Source organism: Aethalodelphis obliquidens, unplaced genomic scaffold (genome assembly GCF_003676395.1).
Source record: "Aethalodelphis obliquidens isolate GAN/ISIS:26980383/991018 unplaced genomic scaffold, ASM367639v1 scaffold4, whole genome shotgun sequence".
Classification (NCBI taxonomy): domain Eukaryota; kingdom Metazoa; phylum Chordata; class Mammalia; order Artiodactyla; family Delphinidae; genus Aethalodelphis; species Aethalodelphis obliquidens.
This window is the reverse complement of record NW_020837948.1, coordinates 30,122,264-30,146,289: the sequence shown is the minus strand read 5'-3', so window position 1 is coordinate 30,146,289 and position 24,026 is coordinate 30,122,264. Positions and strand designations below refer to the sequence as shown.

At 40.8% G+C, this 24,026-nt stretch overlaps 1 protein-coding gene across 2 annotated transcripts in view; it reads right to left on the bottom strand.

The window, feature by feature from the left end:
- The window catches only part of EFNA5 (ephrin A5), a 278,020-nt gene that overhangs the window by 39,356 nt on the left and 214,638 nt on the right, over window positions 1-24,026 (bottom strand). For both annotated transcript variants that reach the window (XM_027100379.1, XM_027100377.1), the window contains exon 2: window positions 6,939-7,231. In XM_027100379.1, coding sequence (XP_026956180.1) covers window positions 6,939-7,231 — 293 coding nt within the window. The remainder of the gene's footprint in view (window positions 1-6,938; window positions 7,232-24,026) is intronic.

The following is a 24,026-nucleotide window of genomic DNA, read 5'->3' as shown; positions in this document are numbered from 1 at the left end:
TGGCATAATATTCCTTCACAGTATAGGGCACGGGCTTAAAACGTGATTTTTTTTTTTTTTTTTTTTTTTTGCGGTACGCAGGCCTCTCCCGTTGCGGAGCACAGGCTCCGGACGCGCAGGCTCAGCGGCCATGGCTCAGGGGCCCAGCCGCTCCGCGGCATGTGGGATCTTCCCGGACCGGGGCATGAACCCGTGTCCCCTGCATCGGCAGGCGGACTGTCAACCACTGCGCCACCACGGAAACCCAAAACGTGAATTTTTATGAGGCATTTATTAGGATCTCTTTTACTAAACTAAAATATCAATCAGGGCTATTCAAGTTGCCTTAACTTCAAAGGGTGCAAAATTTGGGGGATGTCGATTATTGAAGTTATCTTTTTGGTAGTCAATTGGTCCTTTAAAAATATTTCTTTAATTGAGCCTTGGAAATAAGAAAGATTGTGATAATAAACTATTATTATATACCCATTTTACAGATGAAGAAAATGAGGCTTGGTGAGGTTAAGTTACCCAAAATCACATAGCTATTAAGAGTATAGATGAGGGATTTGAACCCAAAGGTGCTTTCACCAGAGTCTGTGCCTTTTTTTTTTTTTTTTAACCATGATCCACTCTCTCCTTTGATACAATGTATCCCACTCTTCTTTGATATAATCCCCAGCATATGATCAAAAAATGTTACTAAGAAACTAGGGAACTGCTGCAGTGGGTGCAGCAAAACCTAATGCTTCTAATATATCTGCTTGTCTCAAACAGTATCATCTAAGAAAAATTTTAATTGCTTTTTCTATTTGGTTTACTATTACAGTATTTATTCATTCAACAAATACTGAACAATTCTTCTATGTGCTGTTTTCTACTAATTTTTTCACTTAAAATATACTGTTTTTTTTTAAAAAGGGCTTCAAATGCTTGGCTTTTTATTTATTTACTTATTTATTTTTGGCTGTGTTGGGTCTTCATTTCTGTGCGAGGGCTTTCTCTAGTTGTGGCAAGCAGGGGCCACTCTTCATCGCCGTGCGCGAGCCTCTCACTATCGCGGCCTCTCTCGTTGTGGAGCACAGGCTCCGGAGGCACAGGCTCAGTAGTTGTGGCTCACGGGCCTAGTTGCTCTGCAGCATGTGGGATCTTCCCAGACCAGGGCTTGAACCCGTGTCCCCTGCATTAGCAGGCAGATTCTCAACCACTGCGCCACCAGGGAAGCCCAAAATATACAGTTTTAAATCAACATTATGGTTAAGCAGATTTTCCACATTATAGAGAGCTTGCCTGATTTTAGAAACACTTGTGTGAGAAACTGCACTCTAAGTTCCAAACAACTCACCTGTAAATAAGCTTTTGGAATATATCCCATTGGCAAGTGAAGCACTTTCTTTATATTAGTATTCTCCGGATTTACTGAATATTCTTACACTTCTTAAAGGATGCTCAGTAACCATCTTATACAATCAAATGGTTTCTGAAGCTGATCTTGATCATTTCAATAAGATATCTCTTCAGAATTAGGTTTCTTATTTTGTCAGTTTTAAAAAACTGTGTAGTAGATATTAAAATTACTTCACAGTTTAAGACTGTAAATTTTAATTAAAGTACACAAAGCAGAGAATTAGCAGTTAACCACATACATTCAAGTATGCACTGAAGAATGATGCCCACAGAAACATAAACTGTCCTCATGATTTTCTAATTTAAAAAAATACGTATACCAAAAAGACTGGAGCAGAAAGCTTCAGCTCCTTGAAAGTTTTCATTGATGAGATTTTTTAGGATTCTAACTTCAAGGAAATGGACATTTTCCAGCTCCATACTTACATCACCATGTCAATTATGAAGGAGTAAAACTAAAGCATCATGGGTATTCAAGTTTACTTGCCAATAAGCTTAGGAAGAGTATTCCCTAATAATCTCCGAGAAACTCCTGGATTCCATCTGAGCACTATGACTGTAAACTATCTTTATTCCAAGTATCTTCTTTTGAAGGAGATCTGCTAAACCTTAGATGTGGCAAACGCTAGAAGAATTCTCTGCCTTTTTAGTATCATTTTAAGAAAATGACATCTATCTTCCTTATTGTAGGTCTCTCATTAAAAATCACTCATTTCCTGAATCGAGTGTGCAATCATAATTTAGTCTGGATGCTGAATATTCAGTGGATTTAAGAAGAATTTCTTTGAAAGTACAACTTTTCTGAAGTTATTGTATTAAAAAGGTCAACCAACTGGGAAGATACAGCTGAGATGGAAGAGTATCCTTTGGAGAGCTGAAAATGTAAAAATGTGTTTAAAATGTATCTTGCACTACCTGATTTGGGGTTCCAGTAGAGTTTATAAAGTAATATTCTCTAAACAGTAGGGCTAATAATTTCTAATCTTTTTTAATACAAAATATATTGTTTCTTTTTAAGCATATAAGACCTAGGACCTTATCTCTTCACTTCCTTTTAGTTGTTTACTCACTTAATTTCTTCTCAGACGAGCTACATACTTCTTGTTTGTGTGAACTTTTTTCAAGTTACCTAACTTTTCTGTGCCTCAGTTTCTCCACCTGTAAAATGGGAAATAAGAACAGTACCTCACAGTGCTGTTTTGAGAACAGTAGGGTATTCAGAACAGTGCCTGGAACAGAGTGAGTGCCACATAAACACTAGTGAGCCTTATTTATTGATCATCTACTACATGCCAAACAATATGATGGAGGGCATAGAGCAGAAACAGCCATGAACAAACCACCATAAATATATAATGTGATTAACTGCTTGAGCGAAAATAAAGCAGAGTTAAGAGTGTAGAGAATGGTACGGATATTATCTTTATATAGGGAGGTCAGAAGAGCCTCTCAGATAAAGACTTTTTTTTGGCCCAACCTAAAGCAAGTGAGAGCAAGGGATGTGGATACCTGGGCCAATGAGAACCTCAGGCAGAGAGAAGATAAAGAACCAAGGCCTTGATGTCAGGGGGCACTGGGCAGGTATGATGAACAAGGAGGACAGGGTGGCCGGAATAGAGACAATAGGCAGAGATGGTAGGAGGAAAAGTCCAAGAGACCGAGGGTGGGGAGGAGAAGAGGACTTGTCTCAGAGGACCTTGTTTGCCAGGTTAGAGACTCTGGATTTTGTCTTGTTGAGACAAGAAATCTCTGGAGGGCTTTGACAGAGCAGTGATGTGAGCAGGGGAAACAGATAGGAGCCTGGCGTGCTAGTCAAGACAATGGAGGATGGTGGCGTGGATCAGGTGGCCAACGTAGAACTAGTTCAGTAATTCTAATATGCTGCTCCACTCTCCATTTTCCTTAAAAATATCCCTTTAACTGGCATTTATTGAACATCTACTAAGTAAGGCTTTGGGCTGGGCCATTTTACAGATGTTAACTCTACCCTAGTGTACGGACCCTATGATAAAATATATTAAAGCTCCAAGAAAGTTTGAAATCATCTATTGCAACCTCATTATTTTACAGATGTGGAAATAGAAACCCAGAGAGATCAGATGATTTATCCAAAATCATATACCTCGTTAGGTCAAGAGAAGGGCCCAGGGCTCAGTTTTCCTTACTTTACAGAAGAGGACATTCAAAATCAGCAGTTGTACTAACTTACAAAGATAACTTATGGCGCCCTTTTTTATTCCCCTTTGCCTCTTCTGATTTAAAAATAACGACACAAAACTTCTTTCACACATGTCCTCTTTAGGTTAATGTTTATGAGAATCATTTCTAAAATGAGCATTTTTGAAGTTTCTAAAATAACTCTTTGCCTTAGGAAGTCTATATAAATGACTATTGCCATAATCTATTGACGGGCAGTTCTGCAAATCTATCACTGGTAGAAAAACCACCGACCTTCTCTAGTTATTTTAGTATGCCAATCTCTTACCAAAATAACTCCTGTAGATTAAAAACAGTATCTGTCAGATTGAGAGGATGGGCTCAGCCTGCCTGACCGATAATCGGCGATTCCAACAACTTAGTACACTGCCTGTTCCCAAGGAAAGGAAGACATGGCATAGAGTCGTTCTTGAGACAAATAAAGGATATAGAATCGTGAATGGTATTTTATTTTTAATGTAAACAGGAAACTTCATGAGATATTTCCAACTACTGTATTTTCTTAATTTTGTATAACTTGGAGAAATTAAGAAGGAAATAAAGCTCGTTGAAGATAAAGCAGAACTTGATAAGAACACTCCGATTTGTGTCCTGAGTCTAAGTGATGAGGTGGACTTCCTGTTATGAACTATTCCTCTTCCCTTCCCCCCCAATTCAAGCTTGTATCTGACTTTCGGTCCTCTGCAGTCACCCCTGAGCTTAAGCCTTCCTCCGGCACCTTGAAGCAGGACCGTCAAAAGGCTATAGCTTTCATTTTTCTCTTGGAAAACTTGCAAGAGATTTTAAGGCCTTGAGGAGCTGAAATATACCCCTGGCCTAGTAAGGACATTTTATAAAACTGACAAGTGGGCAGTCAGGCTGGCTCCTGAGATCAGCAGTAGGGCTCCATGTAATGTAATGAGTGCGAAAAGAGCTATTTCCCAATCATCTTGTTCATTCCATGCACATTAGGAAAGAGGAAAATTCAACTGAGGGCCAATTCTCCCCTAAGAATCCTTTAGTTTAATTATGACCACAGTATCTGAAATGTCTGTAAGGTGTCCACTCTCAGCAGTGAAAGGAAGAGAGGAAACCCTTTCCCTACTAAAAAGACAGGGAAGGATGCTCTTATGGTTTTAAAACACGATTGAAAATTCAATTTAACTGATGACCAGGCCACTGCGCTTCTTGTAAATGAACATCTTTTTGCTGCTAATTTTGTGCTATTTTACTTTTCATTAAAAGAAGTAATTCAGGTTAAACTCAGCTGAACAGCAAAAAGCTCTTGGTATTTTGAAGCATTTTGAACAATTACTTTGACAGGAGCCCTTGACAGTTAAATGACTCCGTTAAATGAATGTTACAGAAGACACATAATGATTTTTAGTGAAATATTGAATTTAACCACAAATGAGGAAAAACCAGTCATAAGCACTATGGGTGTATTTGAATAATAACATCTTGCTTATGAACCTCAATGGATTCTATAATTTCTAATAATCATGCAATCAACTAGTTAGCTGGTGAGTATGTTTCCCATCTTAGTGCCCTCTATTCATTTTTGCGTTTTGCTTTTGTTGCTGTTTTTTAATCTGAGAAACCATGTGAAAATTTTGAAACTGGCAATAATTTCCTCTTACATCAGTATGATATTTTAGACTTAGGCAATTAATGAGTCTCTGTCTCACAGCTGAAGTCTTCCTTTTTCCTTTTTCTCCTCTGCTGAATGAGATTCTTTGACAAAGTAAAAATCAGCAAAAGGCAAGAGCCTGCTGCCTGAGAACATGTGAATTCACTGTATGCTAGTGTTTCCCCCATCCACGGGACTCAATATTCCTTTTCTTATTTTATGGATCGAACGTGAGATACTATCAAGACTTTTACACGTTTTTTCATGACTAACGACTGAAATATGTACTGAAATAATAAAACGGGTGCTGTTCAATTTCCTTTCTAAATTCAATTCCAATATAAGTGAGAGTGCCCTTGTGATGGGGAAATCCGGCTTATTAGAAAACTCTGTTTTCTGTAGAAGAGGAGCTAGAAATCCTTGTAGGCTTAAAACATGTGGGTGAGGAGAGGTAGGGGAGGACACTGGGATTGAAGAAATGAATCAGAAAACCAGGAACGCTCTTTATCTCATTTGCCTGGCAGGCGACGAGCAAGCAGCCCAGCACCCTGGGAGGCTCTGCGCTTCCTGATTCTTCCAAGCAGGTGAGGTCCAACCTCCCCTACGTTCCCACGGCTCCCTGCACTCAGGCTCCCTGCACTCAGCGGCATTCAGCAACTGTCTATTTCCACTTTCACTGCCTACTTAAATGTCTGCTCCCCACTAGACAGTCACTCCTTGAGGACAGGGAGTGTTTTTTCATTTTGCATCCCCCAAATTTCTGAGCCATGATAAGCTGGTCAGTAAATGTACTTTTTTTTTTTTTTTTTTTTTTTAGTAAATGTACTTTTGAACAAAGTACTTTTAACATTTAACTCCTTCAGCTGACAGTCAAAACACGTAGGAAAGGCCAGATAGCTTAACTATCTGATACTAGTTAAAGGCAAGTCCAGATACACAGCAAGCTGCCTAAATTAGGTATTTCCTATAACCTTGCTAACTCAAGTGTGGTCCATAGACCAGCAGCAGTGGCATCACCGGGGAGCTTTCCAAATACCACATCTCGGGCCCCACCCCAGGCCCCCTGAATCAGAATCTGCATTATAACAAGATCCCCAGGTGACCTGTGCACAGTGAAGTTTGAGAAGCATTTACCTAGGATACATGACCAGTATGATGCCTGAAGAAGTGATGGTGTGTAAGATGGAGAAAAAACCAAGATACTTCTTCACACTCTTGCCTGTTTAAAGACACAGCTGCTCTTAATAATTGTCTTTTCTCCTTGGTGCAAAGAGAGTATTTATCATCAGCTTGCTGACATTTGCAGGAGTTTTGGCTTTCTCCAACTGAAAATGTGGATGATTGAAAGGATATTGCTGACACCTGAATGAGAAATCCAATGACTCCAAGCTATGTAAATTTAATTATTTCCTTTAATTCTTTTTTCAGGAATCTCTTTTTCTTTTCCTGAGCTTTGGTAGCAATTTTCATTTAAAAGAAATACAAGTCAGCAGTGGTTCACTGAACAGGCTGACACGCGATTTCATAGGGGGAGAGGCGCTGTGTGTTTAATCTAATTTGTGCTCTCAATTCCCAGCTAATGTATCTAGGGATCCTGATGTATGCATGTACAAGGAGACATCTATAATGCAGAGTCCAGCACTCCGCAGTTCTCTGAAGCACGGCTAAAAAATCAGTCTGGGTTCTTGCAGCTGCCCTACAACATGATAAATCTCTGTATACTCACAGATGTAGAAATATTCCCGGCCTGGTCTGAATTCAAATCCTAGGGAAAAGGGTGTGAAGAGCTGGAATTTTTCAGAGAACTTCAGTGGTCCATTTGGAGAGTGAGGCCGGTTACATTCCCATCTCTTGAACCCTTTGGAAGTATGGTCGCAGGCACTGTAGCCATCAAAGTTCACCATGTAGAGGACATAACGCTCAGTCTTATCTTCTGGGACTGAGTCCTCATAGTGAGGGCAGAACACATCCAGGTAGTCATTGATACAGACGTCAATGTGGTAGTCACCCCTCTGAAATCTGTCGGAAGAAGAAAAAGATAGGATTATTCATAGAGGAAGGGCTTCCTGCTTGGAATCAGTGGTTGAACCCATTAATAACGCTCAGGCTAAAGATTTATTATAGTAAGTTTTTATTTGGCGCCGTACGATTTGAGGCATGGTTTGAATTGCTGCTGTTCCAAATCTAAATAATTGCATGCCATTTTACAGAGGAATCCTATTACCGTTGTTTCAAAGTACCCTACCAATGGAGCGCTTCACTTTCATTTTAAGTATTAAAGGTACCGATTTGCTGTTTTCCTTCCATTGTTAAAATCAGAGTTTTCATATTTCTAAAATAGTGTTTCATTTAATAAATGTTTTTGAATAAATGAGTAAGAAATTTAAAGAATAGATGAATTGTTTTTGTTATAACTGAGCCCATTCTTAATTTCCTATGCAAGTGTGGACAATTAGAGTGATAAAACTGAGAGAATTAGAATCATAGAATTTAAAAGTTGAAAAGAAAATTCCTAGAACGACACTTCCACTTTAGAGGAAAATAAAACCTGAAGGCATCATGATGAAGCAATGAGCCACTGAGCCAGACCTGGAACCAAGACTGAGGATCCTAGTTACGTGTTTCCCTTAGTAAATCTGCTTTTGTCACAAACTCGTTTTAGCCAATCTCTGTTTTGATGCCCTCGCCCTTTCCCTATTAAATTGAAACCATCTAGGTCGAATGACTTTTCTGCCCATTTCTTTCACTTTCATAGGTTGTGTTCTAGGGCTGGACTGAGGAGTAGAGAAAGTAAGAAGTCAGATGAAAACAGCAAAACCACGGCCACTTCATCCTGAAAGAGTTAAAATGTGTGCACACAAACACACCACTGCCCACATCACAGTGTCTGCTTCAATTCTTATCTTAACAAAGTTTTGCTTATTTGTTTTAACTAATGTGCCTTTCCCCATCAACTGAACAGTTTTTCCCAGGACCCAGTGGTGTGTGAAACAGGAATTGTTACGTACACAACTTTCTAAAATCAGAGTGGAAAAGCCTACAAAACCCCTTTGTTTTTAGCTGGTGAGGAAATTCTTCTCTGAACCCTTAGGAGGGTCATCACAAAACTATGTCACTGCTGAAATACAATGCCCATAAAGTCATAAAATCTTCAAGTCAGACAGTCTCAGGGAGAACACTTCCCAGTGACGGTGAGCTAGTCTATTCTATCTTTGGACATCTCTAAATGTTAGCAAGTTTCTTCTTATATTGAGCATAAATCCACTTCTGTGTAATTTCCATCCAGTGATCCTCCTTCTGCTGCCTGAAATTACAAAGAGCAAATCTAATTCCTCTTCCATCAGGTAGTACATAAAACATTCGGAGATGTCAGCTGTATCTCTCTCTGTATCCTCCTTGCTCCAGACTTGAAAATCCTGATTCCTTTGGTTATTTCTGGTATAGTTTCCAGACTCCTCATCATACTACTATTTTGACCCTCTTCACATCTTCTAGTTTCCCAGTGTTCTCCTTAAAATGCAGCACCCACATATAACAAGGACCTCTGACAGGTTGTTGTGAATACTACCTTTGCTCTGGATCCTAAATATTCATTGACAAAGTCGAGATTCCCTTCTGAAATACACCGTGGTAAAAGTGGAAGAGCTACTTATTTTGAGTGAGTAGAACTAGATCTGCTGCTGGTTGAGTAGGAGAGTTGTAAGCCATCCTGAGCCTCAGTTTCCTCACATGTTAAGTAGAATGATAATGAGAATCTTCCTTGCTGACCTCACACAGCTGCTTCAAGCCTCAGGTGAGGAAATGTATGAAAAGCACACGTGAATATAAAGCACTGTTACTATTAACAGGATATATTAAAATGGGTAAGTAACAAAGTATTACTTTTTAAACAATGGCAGTAAGAGCATACAACAGAAATAAAAATAATCCCCAGGTTTCCCTTTTTAAAAATCCCAGAAGAAAGGAAATCATATAAGAATCCTAAATTCTGTCCATCCTCAAATATCAAATGATCCCCAGAAATTCCACTTGCTCTGTGCTTTGGAAAAGCAGCATGTTGATTTATGCAAGAGAAATAAGGAAAGATGATCAGATCACTTCTCGGTTAGAGGATCTCAAAATGCATAACCATTTTTAAAAACAAGAAAACCCTCAGAAGTATTTATTTCTTTATATCTACAGTGATGACGAAACCAGGTTTTCTTCTTCTTCATTACTGGCAGACAACGATTTGTCAAGATACAAGGAAAGCCTGTGTTGCTTTTAAAAGGTTTTTGCACATCAAGGTAACATCACTGCCAAAGTACAAAGAAAAGACACTGCAACGTTCAGATAAAAGGGTGCTAGGATGTGAATCATCAGCACTCAGAGTAGGCTGACAGTTCTGGCTGAGAGCCAGACAAGAACTGCAGCAGAAGGCAATGCCCAGATGCACTTTATATTATTATATTATTATTATAGATTTTAAAGACATTCAAGGGGGACGTTTTTCCTTTCCCTAAGTGTCACTCATCTTAGCTTCTGCTGGCACTGGACACTGCTTAAAAGTGAAAATTAAGAAAACTGCCACTGTCTGGACCCATGCGGTTATTGCTTTATTCTACAAATTGTCATAGTTTTCTGATGCCTCAAGTTTAGCTACCCTTTTTCTACACGTTTACCCCTGTTAATTCTGCTATAATTTTAATAAAGCAAAGCATGAGACTGAAGAGCCATTTTACATTGGGTTGAGCAGTTATCCTTTTCTGGTGACAATTTACTTTGTGTGGGGTGTTAGGTGAATCACTGTGGAGCCAATTTTAAACATGAGATTGTCCCAGCCACTTATACCCTTCTATGCACACAACAAAGAAATGATTATGATTTACCATAGAATCAACTTACACTTCTGTTTCAGATATTCAATTTGCATAAATTATTTTACTAATGTAAATTTCAAAACAAAATGGACAATGTGAACATAAAAACAGTGACCAATTGGAACTCATAAAAGACATCTGTATAATGTAGCTAAGTACAATCCAAAGAAAGGTTGAGAGTTAGATAGACTAAGACTATCCCAAATTATGCTCTTTGACTACGGAGTCACACTGAATCATTCTTTTCTGGCCTTACTGTGAAGAAGCACATATGTATGGCTAATATTATTGAGTGGTTATTACGTTACATTCATTATCTCAATTTAATCTCCATCACAAGGCCACAGAATAGACACAATTAGTACACCCAGTCAGAGATGAGGAAACTGAGATTAAGAAGTCAAGCAACGTGCCCGGTGTGACAGGAATAATAAAAGGTGGAGGCAGAATTCAAACCCAAGCAGTCTGACCTCAGAAATGAGATTTAATTGCTAAAGTCAAGTTCTTAGGTCCACTCTGTATTTCGCCAGAGGGCTGATTCTCATTCTCATTCTTTTCTTTTTTTTTTTTGCGGTACAGGGGCCTCTCACTGCTGTGGCCTCTCCCGTTGCGGAGCACAGGCTCCGGAAGCGCAGGCGCAGCGGCCATGGCTCACGGGTCCAGCCTCTCTGCGGGATGTGGGATCTTCCCGGACCGGGGCACGAACCCGTGTCCCCTGCATCGGCAGGTGGACTCTCAACCACTGTGCCACCAGGGAAGCCCCTAATTCTTGATGGGGTTTCAGTTCTTTCCTACATTCACTGATGCAACAAATATTCGCCATGTCCAGGATCTGCTACTTTATGGCTTTACATCTGTTGTCACATGAAATCCTTATTGGGTAGTTATAATTAGTTTCATTATACCAATGAGAAAATGACATTCAGAGAAGTTGTTATCCACTTAGTTCAATTTTTTTCCACAGGAAATAAGCAGCAGAGGTAGGATTTCAACCCCAGTCTGATGGCTTCTGAAGCATATATACTTTCCTCCTAATCATAATGGCTCAAAGCTTGACTGACCGTAATTCCCCTCATCCTGTCTACACTGATCTTCTAGGAAAGTCTGCTGCAAGGGGTCCTGGCCCTTCTCTCTTCCTCACTAGGTTGATCCTAAACTCCTGCACTGAGAGCGGAAGGGTGCATCAACATCTGAATAAGCCTCAGATCACAGGGTTAGCTCCTGACTCATGCACATCATTCCAACCTTTCACAGGATAAAGTGCTGTTAGGCTCCGTAGCCATTCACAAGAAGGGAACTTTTTTTTTTTTCCATCAGGAAACTTTTATGAGCTTTAGTTCGTATTAAATGAGCAAATTCACCTCTAGGAAGAATGATTCCACATGCCAATATTTACAAATTTCATGGGTAGCCCGCCACTGCTTTGACACATTTGTAAATTTCTGGGAAATTTTCTTATAAATGTCTTTTCTTTACTCCTAATCTTTAATTCCATCTATTGTATCTGTGGTTCTCTACCTCTCTGAAACCATTGCATATTATGAACTGTAGGAATTTCTGGCTGCATACCAACACGGCAACAATAATTACAATACAATCTCTACTAAATTATCACAGTGGTTTACGACATAAAAGCAGGCATGGTTGCCACACTTAGAAAAGTGACTGTGTTTGAGTAAAATGATTACCGCTCTGCCTGTGTTCTCACAATACAAGTCCCAAGTGCCAGGAAACATCTCATATGCATACAGTGATGGCCCTTGTCCTCCACTGGGTTGCATGGTTGCATGCCACATCATCAAAATGTGGCAGTAGGCTGGTTGAGAATGTCATATATATTGTGAAAGGGTCATTTTAATTAATTAAGAAGAATAAAATTCAGTACAGCAACTAATTCTTTGTAATCAATTCAACTACTAAAAATGAATTATGCACTTTATGATTGTTTTGATGACCCAGAGGCTGCCTGGAGGGTTGGATAAAAAACACAGTTTGGGGCTACTGATAGCAAAAAAACAACTAAAGGTGAGATTTGAGCTACAAAGTCTCTATGCAGACATGTGTTTTTGTCTTAGTTTGTCTTCAGTGTTTACCTGATGACATTCCACAGCTAAATACAGTTTTTATTATAAATTTAAACTACTATTAATATCTCTCTCTTTATATAACCTGTCTGGAGAAAGTGAATCATGGATTAAGTATTGGAATTCAAGTGAAATCAAGATGACAGAGGTGAAGTAAGAGTTGACAGGCTGTCTGGGACTTCCCTGGTGGCGCAGTGGTTAAGAATCCACCTGCCAACGCAGGGGACACGGGTTTGAGCCCTGGTTGGGGAAGATCCCACATGACACGGAGCAACTAAGCCCGTGCACCACAACTACTGAGCCTGCGTGCCACAACTACTGAGGCTGCGAGCCACAACTACTGAGGCCACGTGCCGCAACCACTGAAGCCCGTGCACCTAGAGCCCGTGCTCCACAAGAGAAGCCACTGCACTGAGAAGCCTGCACACCGCAACAAAGGGTAGCACCCGCTCGCCGCAACTAGAGAAAGCCCGTGGGCAGCAACGAAGACCCAACGCAGCCAAAAATAAATAAATAAATTTGTTAAAAAAAAGAGTTGACAGACTGTCTTTGCATTTAGTTATCAACAATGTGCCCCCAAGTTTCTACTGAGACAGGGACCAAAACATTGTTTCATGACCATAGTTAACCTGATCTGTAGGACTCTGCTCCTAACTAACTAATTTATTTTCAAACTTGGGTCACTCCACTGGGGACATCTAGTACTTGAACACTCCAGTCCTTGACCTCAAGTGGAAGTTCTCTACTCTGACCTCGGTTCCTCTTTGCTTTGGCAAGGAGACATCACCTAGCTTTCTTTCTCAATGGATAGTTTTTCACGTCATTGACCTTACTTCCTCCTCTATCACCATATGCTCTCGTGGTGTGGAGACTGACAGCTGGGAGGTCGAGTTCACAGGACACACAGGCAGTGCCCTGGGTTCAGGCTGCAGAGAAGCAGCACCATCATCATCATCCTTCTCTGAGTTCGTCTTTAGCCACTTTTCTCTGCAGTGTTCCTCCTCTCATTCCATTCCTCATTTGCTAAAGCCAAAATGCGTTTCATTTTAGTAGCTGGAAAAGGAAGGGTACGGTGCATATTTAAAACGTTCTAAATTGGCCTTCAGCATATGTTGCTGGCACAGCAGAGAGCCTGCTTCCAGGGAAATATGTACTGAGGTATTTTATCAAGCAGCTCCTGAGTGAAGTTTCTTTACTCCATAAATAGAGAAACAGCGTTACTGAAAGGAGACACTGCTTATTAGAGGTTAAGAAGCTGTGAGGCACTTTTATCCCCCTTTCATGTAATGTTTTAAAGGACTCAATGATGAAAATGCTATTCCCCATGAACTGGATAGTTGATTATTACATTTTAAATGTATTTTAATCTGTCAAGGAGGTGATTGTTTTAATATTCCTATTTGAACAGAACTACACTGTCACGTCTTTAATTACAAGGCAACTTATTATATTACATTCTGAAATTGAAATGTAAAAGAAGGATATGATTTATGGTCAAAGATTAAGCAAATTTATCAGCTCAGGGTTCCTCCCAAATTTTAAACTAAATCTCAAGTGAATATGTCTTGACAGCACAGTCTTTCAATTCTATTATAGATTTAAAGGCTAATTTCAGAATAAGATGTCTTTTTAACCAGAAGAATTTCTCATTTGTCCTGAAGGGCCTAATGGGCCCAGCAACAGACACAGGATTTGTTTTATAAATACGTTTTGGGAGGTGATGGGCAGGATGGCAGTCTCTGTTGCGTTGCATAACACGTCTCTTCTTGTCTCCTTCTGTTATTCCTTTCAGCACAGAATGCAAGCCTTATGGCTTTCGGATCCTAAATCTGAAGATGCTCTTTTTTTTTTTTCCAGCAGAGGTTAAAGTGAGAAATACAAACAGCAAATCAGACTTGGGGTGGATAAATCGTATTAGCATCAGTGGGGGATGAAGGAAGACTTGTTCTGCTGATTTTAAATGTTCCCTCTCTCTCACAGGCTGAAATATGCCAACCTTTCAAATATATTGGTCATTGACCTTTGTTTCCAGTTCTGAGACAGAGTCATAGACAGTTTCACTGTTCCCAGGCCAGGTGTTAAGGCTGAATGAGGTACAGTACATGATGACCGAAACCCACCATTCCAGGCAGCCCAATCCAGCTCTTCCAGGCTCTAGAACATACCAAGAACAACTAAAATTCCCATAAAAGTGAAGATTTACAAGTGTAAAAAGAACCTACTCAAGGATGAATTTCAGAGATATTTCTTACACATTCTTTTGCAGTTGAAAGGCTGTAGGCTACAACACACACTTTCATTCAACGAAGCACATGATACTGAGAAAACATTTAGAACCCGGAGTTGGTGCTCTGCTTATCCATTAAGGAAAATTAGAATAAAGTTCTTATACATGCAAGTTGGAAGAAAGGAAATAAACGTTGTAGTAATCCCAAATTCTGCAGCATGAGAGCTTTGTCTTCAATTTAATAACTGTTGGTGATGAGAATAAGATGTAATTTACTTAGCCAGATATTTAGAATTTATTAGTGGTCTAGTATACTAACCTGTCCCTTTTTTTCTGTGTGTGTGTGTGTGTGTGTGTGTGTGTGTGTGTGTGTGTGCTTTAAAAGCAAGTGGTTTAAAAATTCCTCCATTAACATTAATTACTCATCTCAGATAGATGGATAGAAATCTCAAATACCTTGCGTTATTGCTTTTCTAGTTCAAGTCACATCAGGCTGAATGACTTTTTAAAATTGATATCTCCCAGGAGTACCTGTTTCAAATACAGGGTCCACAAAATGTTCTCTCCTCCAGTGTTTTAACTCATTTGGAGTTTGTTTTATTAGCCTGACTGAGGAGCTCCAAAGGAAACAAAGCATTAAATTGGCAGAGCCTAAACAAGACTTTCCTTCAGGAAGGGACCCGGAGCTTTGGGTGACAGTCTAATTGCTTCTAAGCCCCCAAAGAGGCCTCGGGCTTGGGGTAAGAATGTGTCAACGTCAACAGGCTAAATCAGCCAAAGAATTAAGCAGGCAGAGTTCCACACACCCGACACATCGCAGACCACTGCAAATGGTTTTCGAAAAGGGATTAAAATAAAATAAAGAATTATTGTCTGGCAATCAGTGTATGGCCTCACAGAGGTCACTTCCACAAGGCAAAACAGGCTCCTTCTTGACTCCTGCTGGCCAGGAGCTTGCTGACGAAGCTGCCCTTCATGCCCTAAGTTATCCAGAGTTTTACATCATGTCAAGCATATGGAACAGAGCAGCTGAAACACACACACAGATCCAAAAGCAGATGCGGGAAATCACTGACCTGGTTATCCAGCCACTGTCCTAGGAGAACAGGATTCAACAAACTGATTCTGTTCTGAGGATGCAGGAGGTGGGGAGTCAGTCAAACAAATAAGCCACCTGCCAAACTGCTTACATACGTGTAGCCCTTTTGTATCCTACGAGGATGGAGTTACCCAGCAGAATTTCAGGTTATTCCTAGTTTCAAAATTAAGAACAATAACCAAAGAGAGGGTTTCCCTGGTGGCGCAGTGGTTGAGAGTCCGCCTGCTGACTCAGGGGACACGGGTTCGTGCCCCGGTCCGGGAGGATCCCACATGCCGCGGAGCGGCTGGGCCCGTGAGCCATGGCCGCTGAGCCTGCACGTCTGGAGCCTGTGCTCCGCAACGGGAAAGGCCACAACAGTGAGAGGCCCGCGTATCGCAAAATAAATAAATAAATAAATACATAACCAAAGAGATATAGTAAATGTCCTTCCTATTAACCACATCAAATAATGATTTCATAGTTCTTACATACTGCTGTACAAGCAGTAAATTAAATATTTGTATTATGGCTTGATGATAACCTATTGGAATCATTACCATCTAAGTCTGAAATCTGGCCCCGACTTTTCAAAAAGCGGGTGGGTGTTCGAGATCTACGTGGCATGGAACTACTGTCTATTAGTTTATTGTTAAACAAACAAAACACAAGCTGGAAGAAGGGAAACAAATGTTTTATGGCTTTCTTTTATGTTTGATCTTCATAGGACCAGGGTAAGCAAATATCTTGCAACGCTAGGGCACAATAATGGTAATAGTGTTTTATATAAAACTTTAGAATGCAAAGCAGAAACTGTTGCTGTTTCTATGCAAACTGGCACGGGAGAAGTAGTTATTTTTATTTGGTATGGTTAGGACCTTGTGAGCAGTTGGATACAAATCTGGAACCAGGCATGAGGCTAAGGTGAGAGAGAACTGATCTGGAGTCATTAGAAATTAGGTGGTGGGTAGAGCCATAGAAAATATTGAATTCATTCAAGGTAAATGCATAGATGTAGAAAAAAACTGGGACTGCACTGAGAGCAGATCACTGGAACTATGATTATTCTAGTATTTTTATGGAGACCTCCATTCTTTACACTGAGAGCTCCTTGAAGGTGGTGCTGGTATTTACTCATCTCTGCATCCCCAATGCTCAGCACAGTGCCTGCACGGAGTGGTGACTTGAGAGACCTCCCAGAAAGTAAATTGTAGCTGATGGATATTAGAAACAATGTTTGAAAACAGAAAACAACTTTGTAAAGTGCCCAATAATCTCCTTCTGTGTCCTGGGTCCCAGTATCAAATTTTGAGAACAGCTAAATAATATGACAAACAAAGGTCAAGATCAGGAAACAAAATAATGGCCGAGGGCAGATAAGAAAATGATAATCAGGCCTATTGTTCCAGCAATGCTAGAAAATCATGCCTAGCCAAGTAGACGACTTAAGCACCTAACACAGAATGAAAGTTTCTCTCTTGTCATTAAGTCCTCTATTCAATTACCATTTATTGGGGTAATTAAACACTGGAAAGTGATGCCAGGCTAATTGTTAGATTATGATAATTACATGTCTTTGCTATGCTACAGCTGATCAAAATAAGATGTGGTCCCGTGCACTTAGCTGGAACTGCTCGGTAATCGTCAGACTTCCGGAGAGCGCTAGGCCATTTATTACCAATTCATTACAAATCAGGCGGAGAAGCTTATTATTTGTAATGCTTCTTTCTTCCCCCCACATACAGTCTCCTGGAACAAGACTCCCCAAAGGTTAAGCCCAAACTGCCGCCTCTCATTGGCCCATTTCCATCCCAATTACACAGCTGAATGGCATTAGGTGCCTCTATTTGAGAGGGTTCATCAGACTGCTTCACAAAATCCTGCAAGCGCCTATCACACTGGCAGGAACACCCAAGGCTCCCTTTCAGCCTCTGCCAACCACTGTTCTGCTCTGAGCTGTGTCCCAGCAACCGCAAGCCGGCAGTGCTGAGAATCTTCTGGTTCTGAGGCTCCCTTCTGCTCAGGTTAGGACTAGACCAGGCTGGGGTATGCCCAGGGTTTGCCCCAGTTCACGGGAGTCGTAGGGATACAGACTGTGCCTCTCCTGTCAGGACATCCGGCTTTTGTTGCTCAGGCCGGGATCACGAGAGGAAAACAACTTCCTCGTCACCTCAAAGCTACCAAATAGTAGCTCAAATCTTTGTAGAAAAAGACTAGAACCAATCCCTTGTCCTTGGACATTTCCAGGGGTTAGAAATCTCCCCTCCCATCCCTCTACTGTTGGAAGGTAGGAAGGAAAACAGGTATTTGAGAGTCTTCCTTTGACTTTTTCCTGGGACTTCTCAACTCTCCCCTGCAACTGTCATCAGAGTGTGTTCATGTGGGCCATTGCCAGTGGAGGAAGCGCAGAGTGTCAGGTCAAAAGGTTACTAACTGCTACAAAGTTCATGTCATGTTATGGTTCTCTATTTTAGGGGTTTGTTTTCTTCTTTTATTTGGGCTGTATTATGGACTGAATTTGTCACCCCCAATTCATATGTTGAAGCCCCAATGTGATTGTGTTTGAAGAGAGATATGGAGGAAATTAAGGTTAAATGAGATCATAAGGGTGGGGTCCCAACCCAACAGGATTGGTGTTCTTCAAGAAGAGACACCAGTGCCCCCTCTCCCCTTCTCCACTCTCCCTTCATGTGCCTCTGCAGGCCAGGAAGAGAGCTCTTACCAGAAACTGACACTGCTAGACCTTGGTCTGGGACATGTGTCCTCCAGAATTGTGAGAAAATAGATTTCTGTTGTTTAAGCCAACAAGTCTATGGTATTTTGTCACTACAGCCTAAGCGGACTAATACAGGCAGTTTAAAAGTTAATTAATGGGGCGTCCCTGGTGGCACAGTGATTAGGAATCTGCCTGCCAATGCAGGGGACACAGATTTGAACCCTGGTCCGGGAAGATCCCACAACTAAGCCCATGCGCCACAACTACTGTGCCTGCACTCTAGAGCCTGTGAGCCACAACTACTGTGCCCGTGTGCCACAACTACTGAGCCTGCACTCTAGAGCCCGCAAGCCACAACAACTGAAGCTTACGCACCTAGAGCCCATGCTCCACAGAAGAAGCCACTGCAATGAGTAGCCCGCGCACCGCAAGGAAGAGGGGCCCCCGCTCGCCGCAACTAGAGAAAGCCCGCACGCAGCAACGAAGCTCCAACACAGCCAAAAATAAATTAATTAATTAAATAAATTTATTTTTTAAAAAAGTTAATTAACGGTAGATTTGGGGGTGGGTGCTATTGAATTACATCACTGCCAGGGACTTCAGAGACATAAAGAATTATCGAACAACAATAAGGGAACAATGGCCAGGAAGGAAGGGAGTAAAGGAGGCAAGAGAGCGGAGTTAAGCCACTGCGGGCACCCCACAATACCCTGGAGCAGGGGGGGACACTCAATATCCACCTGCTGTTCTGAGCAAGCGGCTGGTCTGAGGGGAGAAGGCACATTATATTCCTACGTAAGGATAGTTTCACCCCTGAAATTAACTCATAGCACCACGAAAATGACTGTATTCTCACCCAGCAACTGTTATCTCACTGTTTCAGCAAGGCTTTCGCCCAAAGATAGAATGAAGGCTGTTACAGAAAAGTCACATACTCCATTTTACCCTTCCTCGACCCTGGAAATTAAAACAGAATATGCCACTGCCTTTCAAAAATCATATTAAGTGCATTCTTGGGACAAAACAGACCGTGAGGTACCTTTGTTAACACCGAAATACATAAAACTGTCATTTTATGCACACATTTACTGGTGGCCTGTGGCTCAAGACCGGGGAGCTGGGAACAAAGGTACTTTGGTTCATCACATAAAAATGGTTTTGCACTATTTAGTATTATCATTTCCTCCCAACACTCATTAAAAGGATATTCATTCATACAGCTGGATCCTCTATTTACTTTTATAGCCTGGACCACAGGAAGATATATGCAAGAATAATGTAATCATAAAAAATTAGAAACTAATCGCTCTATCCCAAGGAAACATAAGGGGGAGAAAGAAGTCAACAATTCACCATTTATTTCTCAGAAATAAATCTAAGCACTTTAGGGGATTCTCGAGTGCTATAATATCTCCACCTACTTAAATGCTTGTCTATCTCAATGACAGAAAGGAGAGTTGTTTTTCCCCTCCCCCTTCCATTTTAACAAACTCTACTTTCCAAGTGTCTACCCTGGAAAAGAACTGTAGTTCAAAGCAAACGCACATGACCCTCCTCTTGAACTTTCAGAATTTTTGGTCCTGCTACAAGCTCTGAATGAGCCACTTGTAGAGATTGTGAGATTTCAGAGGGATGGTTAATGCCAAGACACAAAGATGATGAAATAAGAGCGTGATAACAGGCCTGCCATGCTGGGTGGCAACTCAGCACCGTGAGCCTTGAGAGGACAGCGTCACAACTGGCTTTCTCCAGCACTCAGTAGTACAATCCCAGATCCCAAAGTTCCGTCCACGTGCACATTAACATTTCATTGCTGTTCAAGAGAGGGGAATGTGAGCTACTACTGAGTTATCCACTCAGTGCTGATAAGCTGGGTCAAAAAACAACAAAGGCATGAACGAAACCTATGGGAGCTATTAAATGAGCCTGGAACTTAGCACAATCTGTATCCAGTGTAGAGACAAATGGGACTATATCGCACTGATCAATTTATTTATAAAATAGGGCAATTTCATCTATTGATGTTTTAATTCAACATCTGGGTACCTACTCTGTGTGTGCCAATTATTTAATTAAAATCATAAGCCATTTGGTATTCTAAAAGGAATGTAGATTTTTTTTTCCATTCTAAATACAAACTATACCTAAATAAATTACAAATATAAAATATACTTTTCACCCTATCTCTGGGAAGTAAAAGGGTAACCAAACAGGATATTCCCTTTAGTACACTCTCAGATTCTGTCTCAGGCACCCTGTAGCTGAGAAAAGATTCACAGCAGCCAAAATCTACCCAAGGACGTTTTCATGAATCCAGCCATTCACTGAAGAGCCTGAGTCTTGGTCACTGAAAGTGCTGGTGACTTTGGTTTTATGAACGTGACTAGAGAAAGTACCATATGTCATGCGCTGGCCAAGTGGGCAGCCTAGAAGCACAGTCTACAAGGTTGGTAGAGAGTATACCCACTAGTGGTGCCGGGGGCCGGGGCGGGGCGGGGGCGCCGCCCTACGGCGGGCACTGCACGCGGGGCTGGAGGAAAGGAGACAGCGTCCGGCTGCAGAGACACCTACCTCTCCTGCTCTGCTCCTACCGACAGCCAAGTGAGGTCTAGCTGTGTTTGCCACAGGCCTGGCACATGGTCTGACGCTTACACGCACCTCAACAGGGTTGTGAATCCTAAGAAGTTACAAGCCATTCTAACCCACTGGAGGACATGAACTGAACAGTAGGAACTCTGGAAAGTGTTTTTGGCTTTTGTTTTAGTTTAAATACGAGTTTCTGGCATGAAGCCAAAGGAATCAACTTACTTATTATGCCCAGCAGCACTTCCCGGCAGAGTATTAAATTTAATTTTATTTATTTTTAAAATCAGGGTGGTGGCTTCAAGATATAATTAATATCTCTAAAGACGTCAGAGATGTGTGGAAGTCTATGGAAACACGAAATACTGCTATTCTCTGTTAGACAATTAGGATATGTAAAAATTCGTATCACGTGAGGAAACTGTGTTGGTTCTAATGACTAGGAAAATTTATAGGGCAACTCAAAATTAGACCTATCACTCCTGTTTCTCTTAATGGTAAAACGCAACCCAGCATTCTCAAGCACTCACTGAATTAAAAATGGAACTCTCAGCATTACAGTTGCAGCTAAGTATTTATGTATGCCATTGAATCTACGCACATCCCTCATATACAACTTTCTGTAGCTGGTTTGACTCAAGAACAACCACAACCAAGTTACTAGAGTCTAGAGCGATAAAATCCTAAGTCACCACTCCTTAAAAACACCAAGTTGCTTGCCTTTGTAGTCCTAGACACTACTCACGTTTGCTAGTCTTAACCTGCAGTAATTATAAATTCTTCAGCGCACAAAGCATGCATGACATAGGCTTGTAAAGAGACAGCCTCTGGTCTTCCTTTGGGACCCGATATCTGATAATAATTTCACAAGAACCCTACTTCTGCATCAAGACTAGAGAGATACACACTAGTGGAAGGAACTTCGAGCACCATCTCATCCAGCTGTTTCCTTTCAGGACTATTAATTATCTAGCCTCTTAAAAAAAAAAAATCTCCAGGGAGAATTGGAGTAATAAATAGCTCTTCCCAGGACCTGTGGATGTCATTCAAAATCCAATGCATAAAGAAATTCTCTATTCAGGGGCAACCAGCTTTTCAGTGTTGTTCAGAGCATTTCCCTCACTCCCGCCCGATGAGAAGATTTGAGAGAAAAATAGAGGAAATTTAGCTCATGTTTTCCTAGGAAAGTCGAGCTGATTGTATTATCGACTGTCTACTGCATTAGCAATTTCCAACTGAATTACTAACTGTTTCCCTGCATTATACTGCTATTGTTCAATACCATTTTCATTGCCCTAATGAAACAAAGCTATATAATATAACCATAAAGTACTGATTACTGTTAACAACAATGATGGAAGAGAGCTAAGGAGAGACCTATTTTTTAAATATGCAAAGAAAAAGATACGAAATGCTGATACTCAGCAGATGTTTTTTTTTTTTTAACTCTTTTTGGCTTTCTGGATTGAGATCAAAACCACACCGACAAGTTAATTCTTTCTCTTCCAACAATACAAATGGTATTTCCCCTATGATAGAATTTCTAGAAGGTTTCCCAAAGAGCAAAAGTTCTCCAGGTGCTGTAAAAAATAATAACAATGATAACAACGTGGATTTCACACATACTTTGTCTTAAAAAGTGCCTACTTCAAACCAGAGGATTCCCTAATATCATGAAAGAGGATATCCAAATTTTCCCCAGGGTGCAGGTTTCTCACCATCTATAATTGAGCTCCTTTACAGAAGTACCATCATGAAAGCACCAGGGTATTTTCTATTGGTCCATATTAAATCAACCAGCAACACAAATGATCAGGTTGCTGGGCGGGACTGAAGGCTGCCCCAGTGAGACAGCAGGTCCATGGCTGAGATTTCTGCCTTTTAGCAAAGGCCCTGAAGGTTACTTGGCAGGCTTTTATACTCCCAGGTCCTTTCCCATAGATAGAAGCAGTAAACAAAGAGGTGCAGGGCACAGGAAGAAGTGGTGGAGAAAATTCTTCAGCATCGCTAATTATATTAAGACTAGAAGCTGTAGCATCAGACACTTGCTACCCTCTGACATTCGTGCCAGAGCTACCATATCCCCCCCAAAAGCAGAAAACAACTGGTATAATGGGGAACAGAGCACGTTGCTGTCATTCCCTAAGAACTCCTTGAGTCGAGCCAGTGACAGATAATGAAATTACTGTATGATGCTCTAGTGGCAGATGATCCGTGACTGCCCAGGTCCTAGACACCCAGACATTCTTCATCTGACAAATCCTTCCTGCCATTTCCTGAGTGGACATGGTGTAAACATAGAGTTCACTGAAAAGGCCTGAATGTCAGGATCAGAGACTAGTTCCTCCAAGACAAACTCTGGTCTTGGAACAAACCTTCCTCTGGAGATCTTTCTGAGTGTTTATATTTCTATGAGCAACACTCGGTAGTGTCATCCATGTGGACACAACATTCTGAGTTCTACGTACTGTATTTGAAACACTGATCTGATTTCAACGGTTCAGAACAGTCACCTCAATGCTCACTTTACTCGCATTTTCTAGTTTTCGCACCCCTGAAAAAAAGATTTTTAAAAAATCAGGATGGTATCTGTTAGACCTCTTTCAATAATGTGTATCACTTGAAAGATGAAAGGGAGGGTGCATTTATCTGTTCCTCTTAGAGCGCTAATTTATGCAAGTTCATTTGCCTTTTGCATCTATTGATTGTATTGTTGTTTCATCCCCTGCACTCCATTAGAATCCTCGCTGACCTCACAATAATGCCAAGCCCGACAAAATGTATACTACAGATTTTTATATGCTCTTGCATCTACAGCCTATTTAAAAGTTGGCATAAGCAAGATGATGGTGTAAACAGAAATTATGGGCAACATGAAAAAGTATTTCACTTCATCACATCAGAAAGAAAAACTTAGAGAAGATGAGAAGACTTAATGGTTGAACTTCTCTCTTCAATTTTAAATAGTCATGTCTGAACATTTGAAAAGACTCCTGTGCTTTAGGCATGCTGAAATTAAAATAGAAGTGCAATTTGGGATAACAGATTATAAAACCAGTAAGCACAGCTGCTGTACGCAGGGCAGGAATGGCTCTTCATTTCCAAATCCATTTTTGTAAGACAGTCAAATGCGGAAGTAAAATAACCTTTGCTGTGAAAACTAGAAAAAGGGCTAGACCCCAGGAGAACAATTTTCAGACATGGTCTGCTATTTATTTGCTCCCAGTCTCAAATAATGCTTTTGTTTAGTGCTTCACTCTGAAGAAA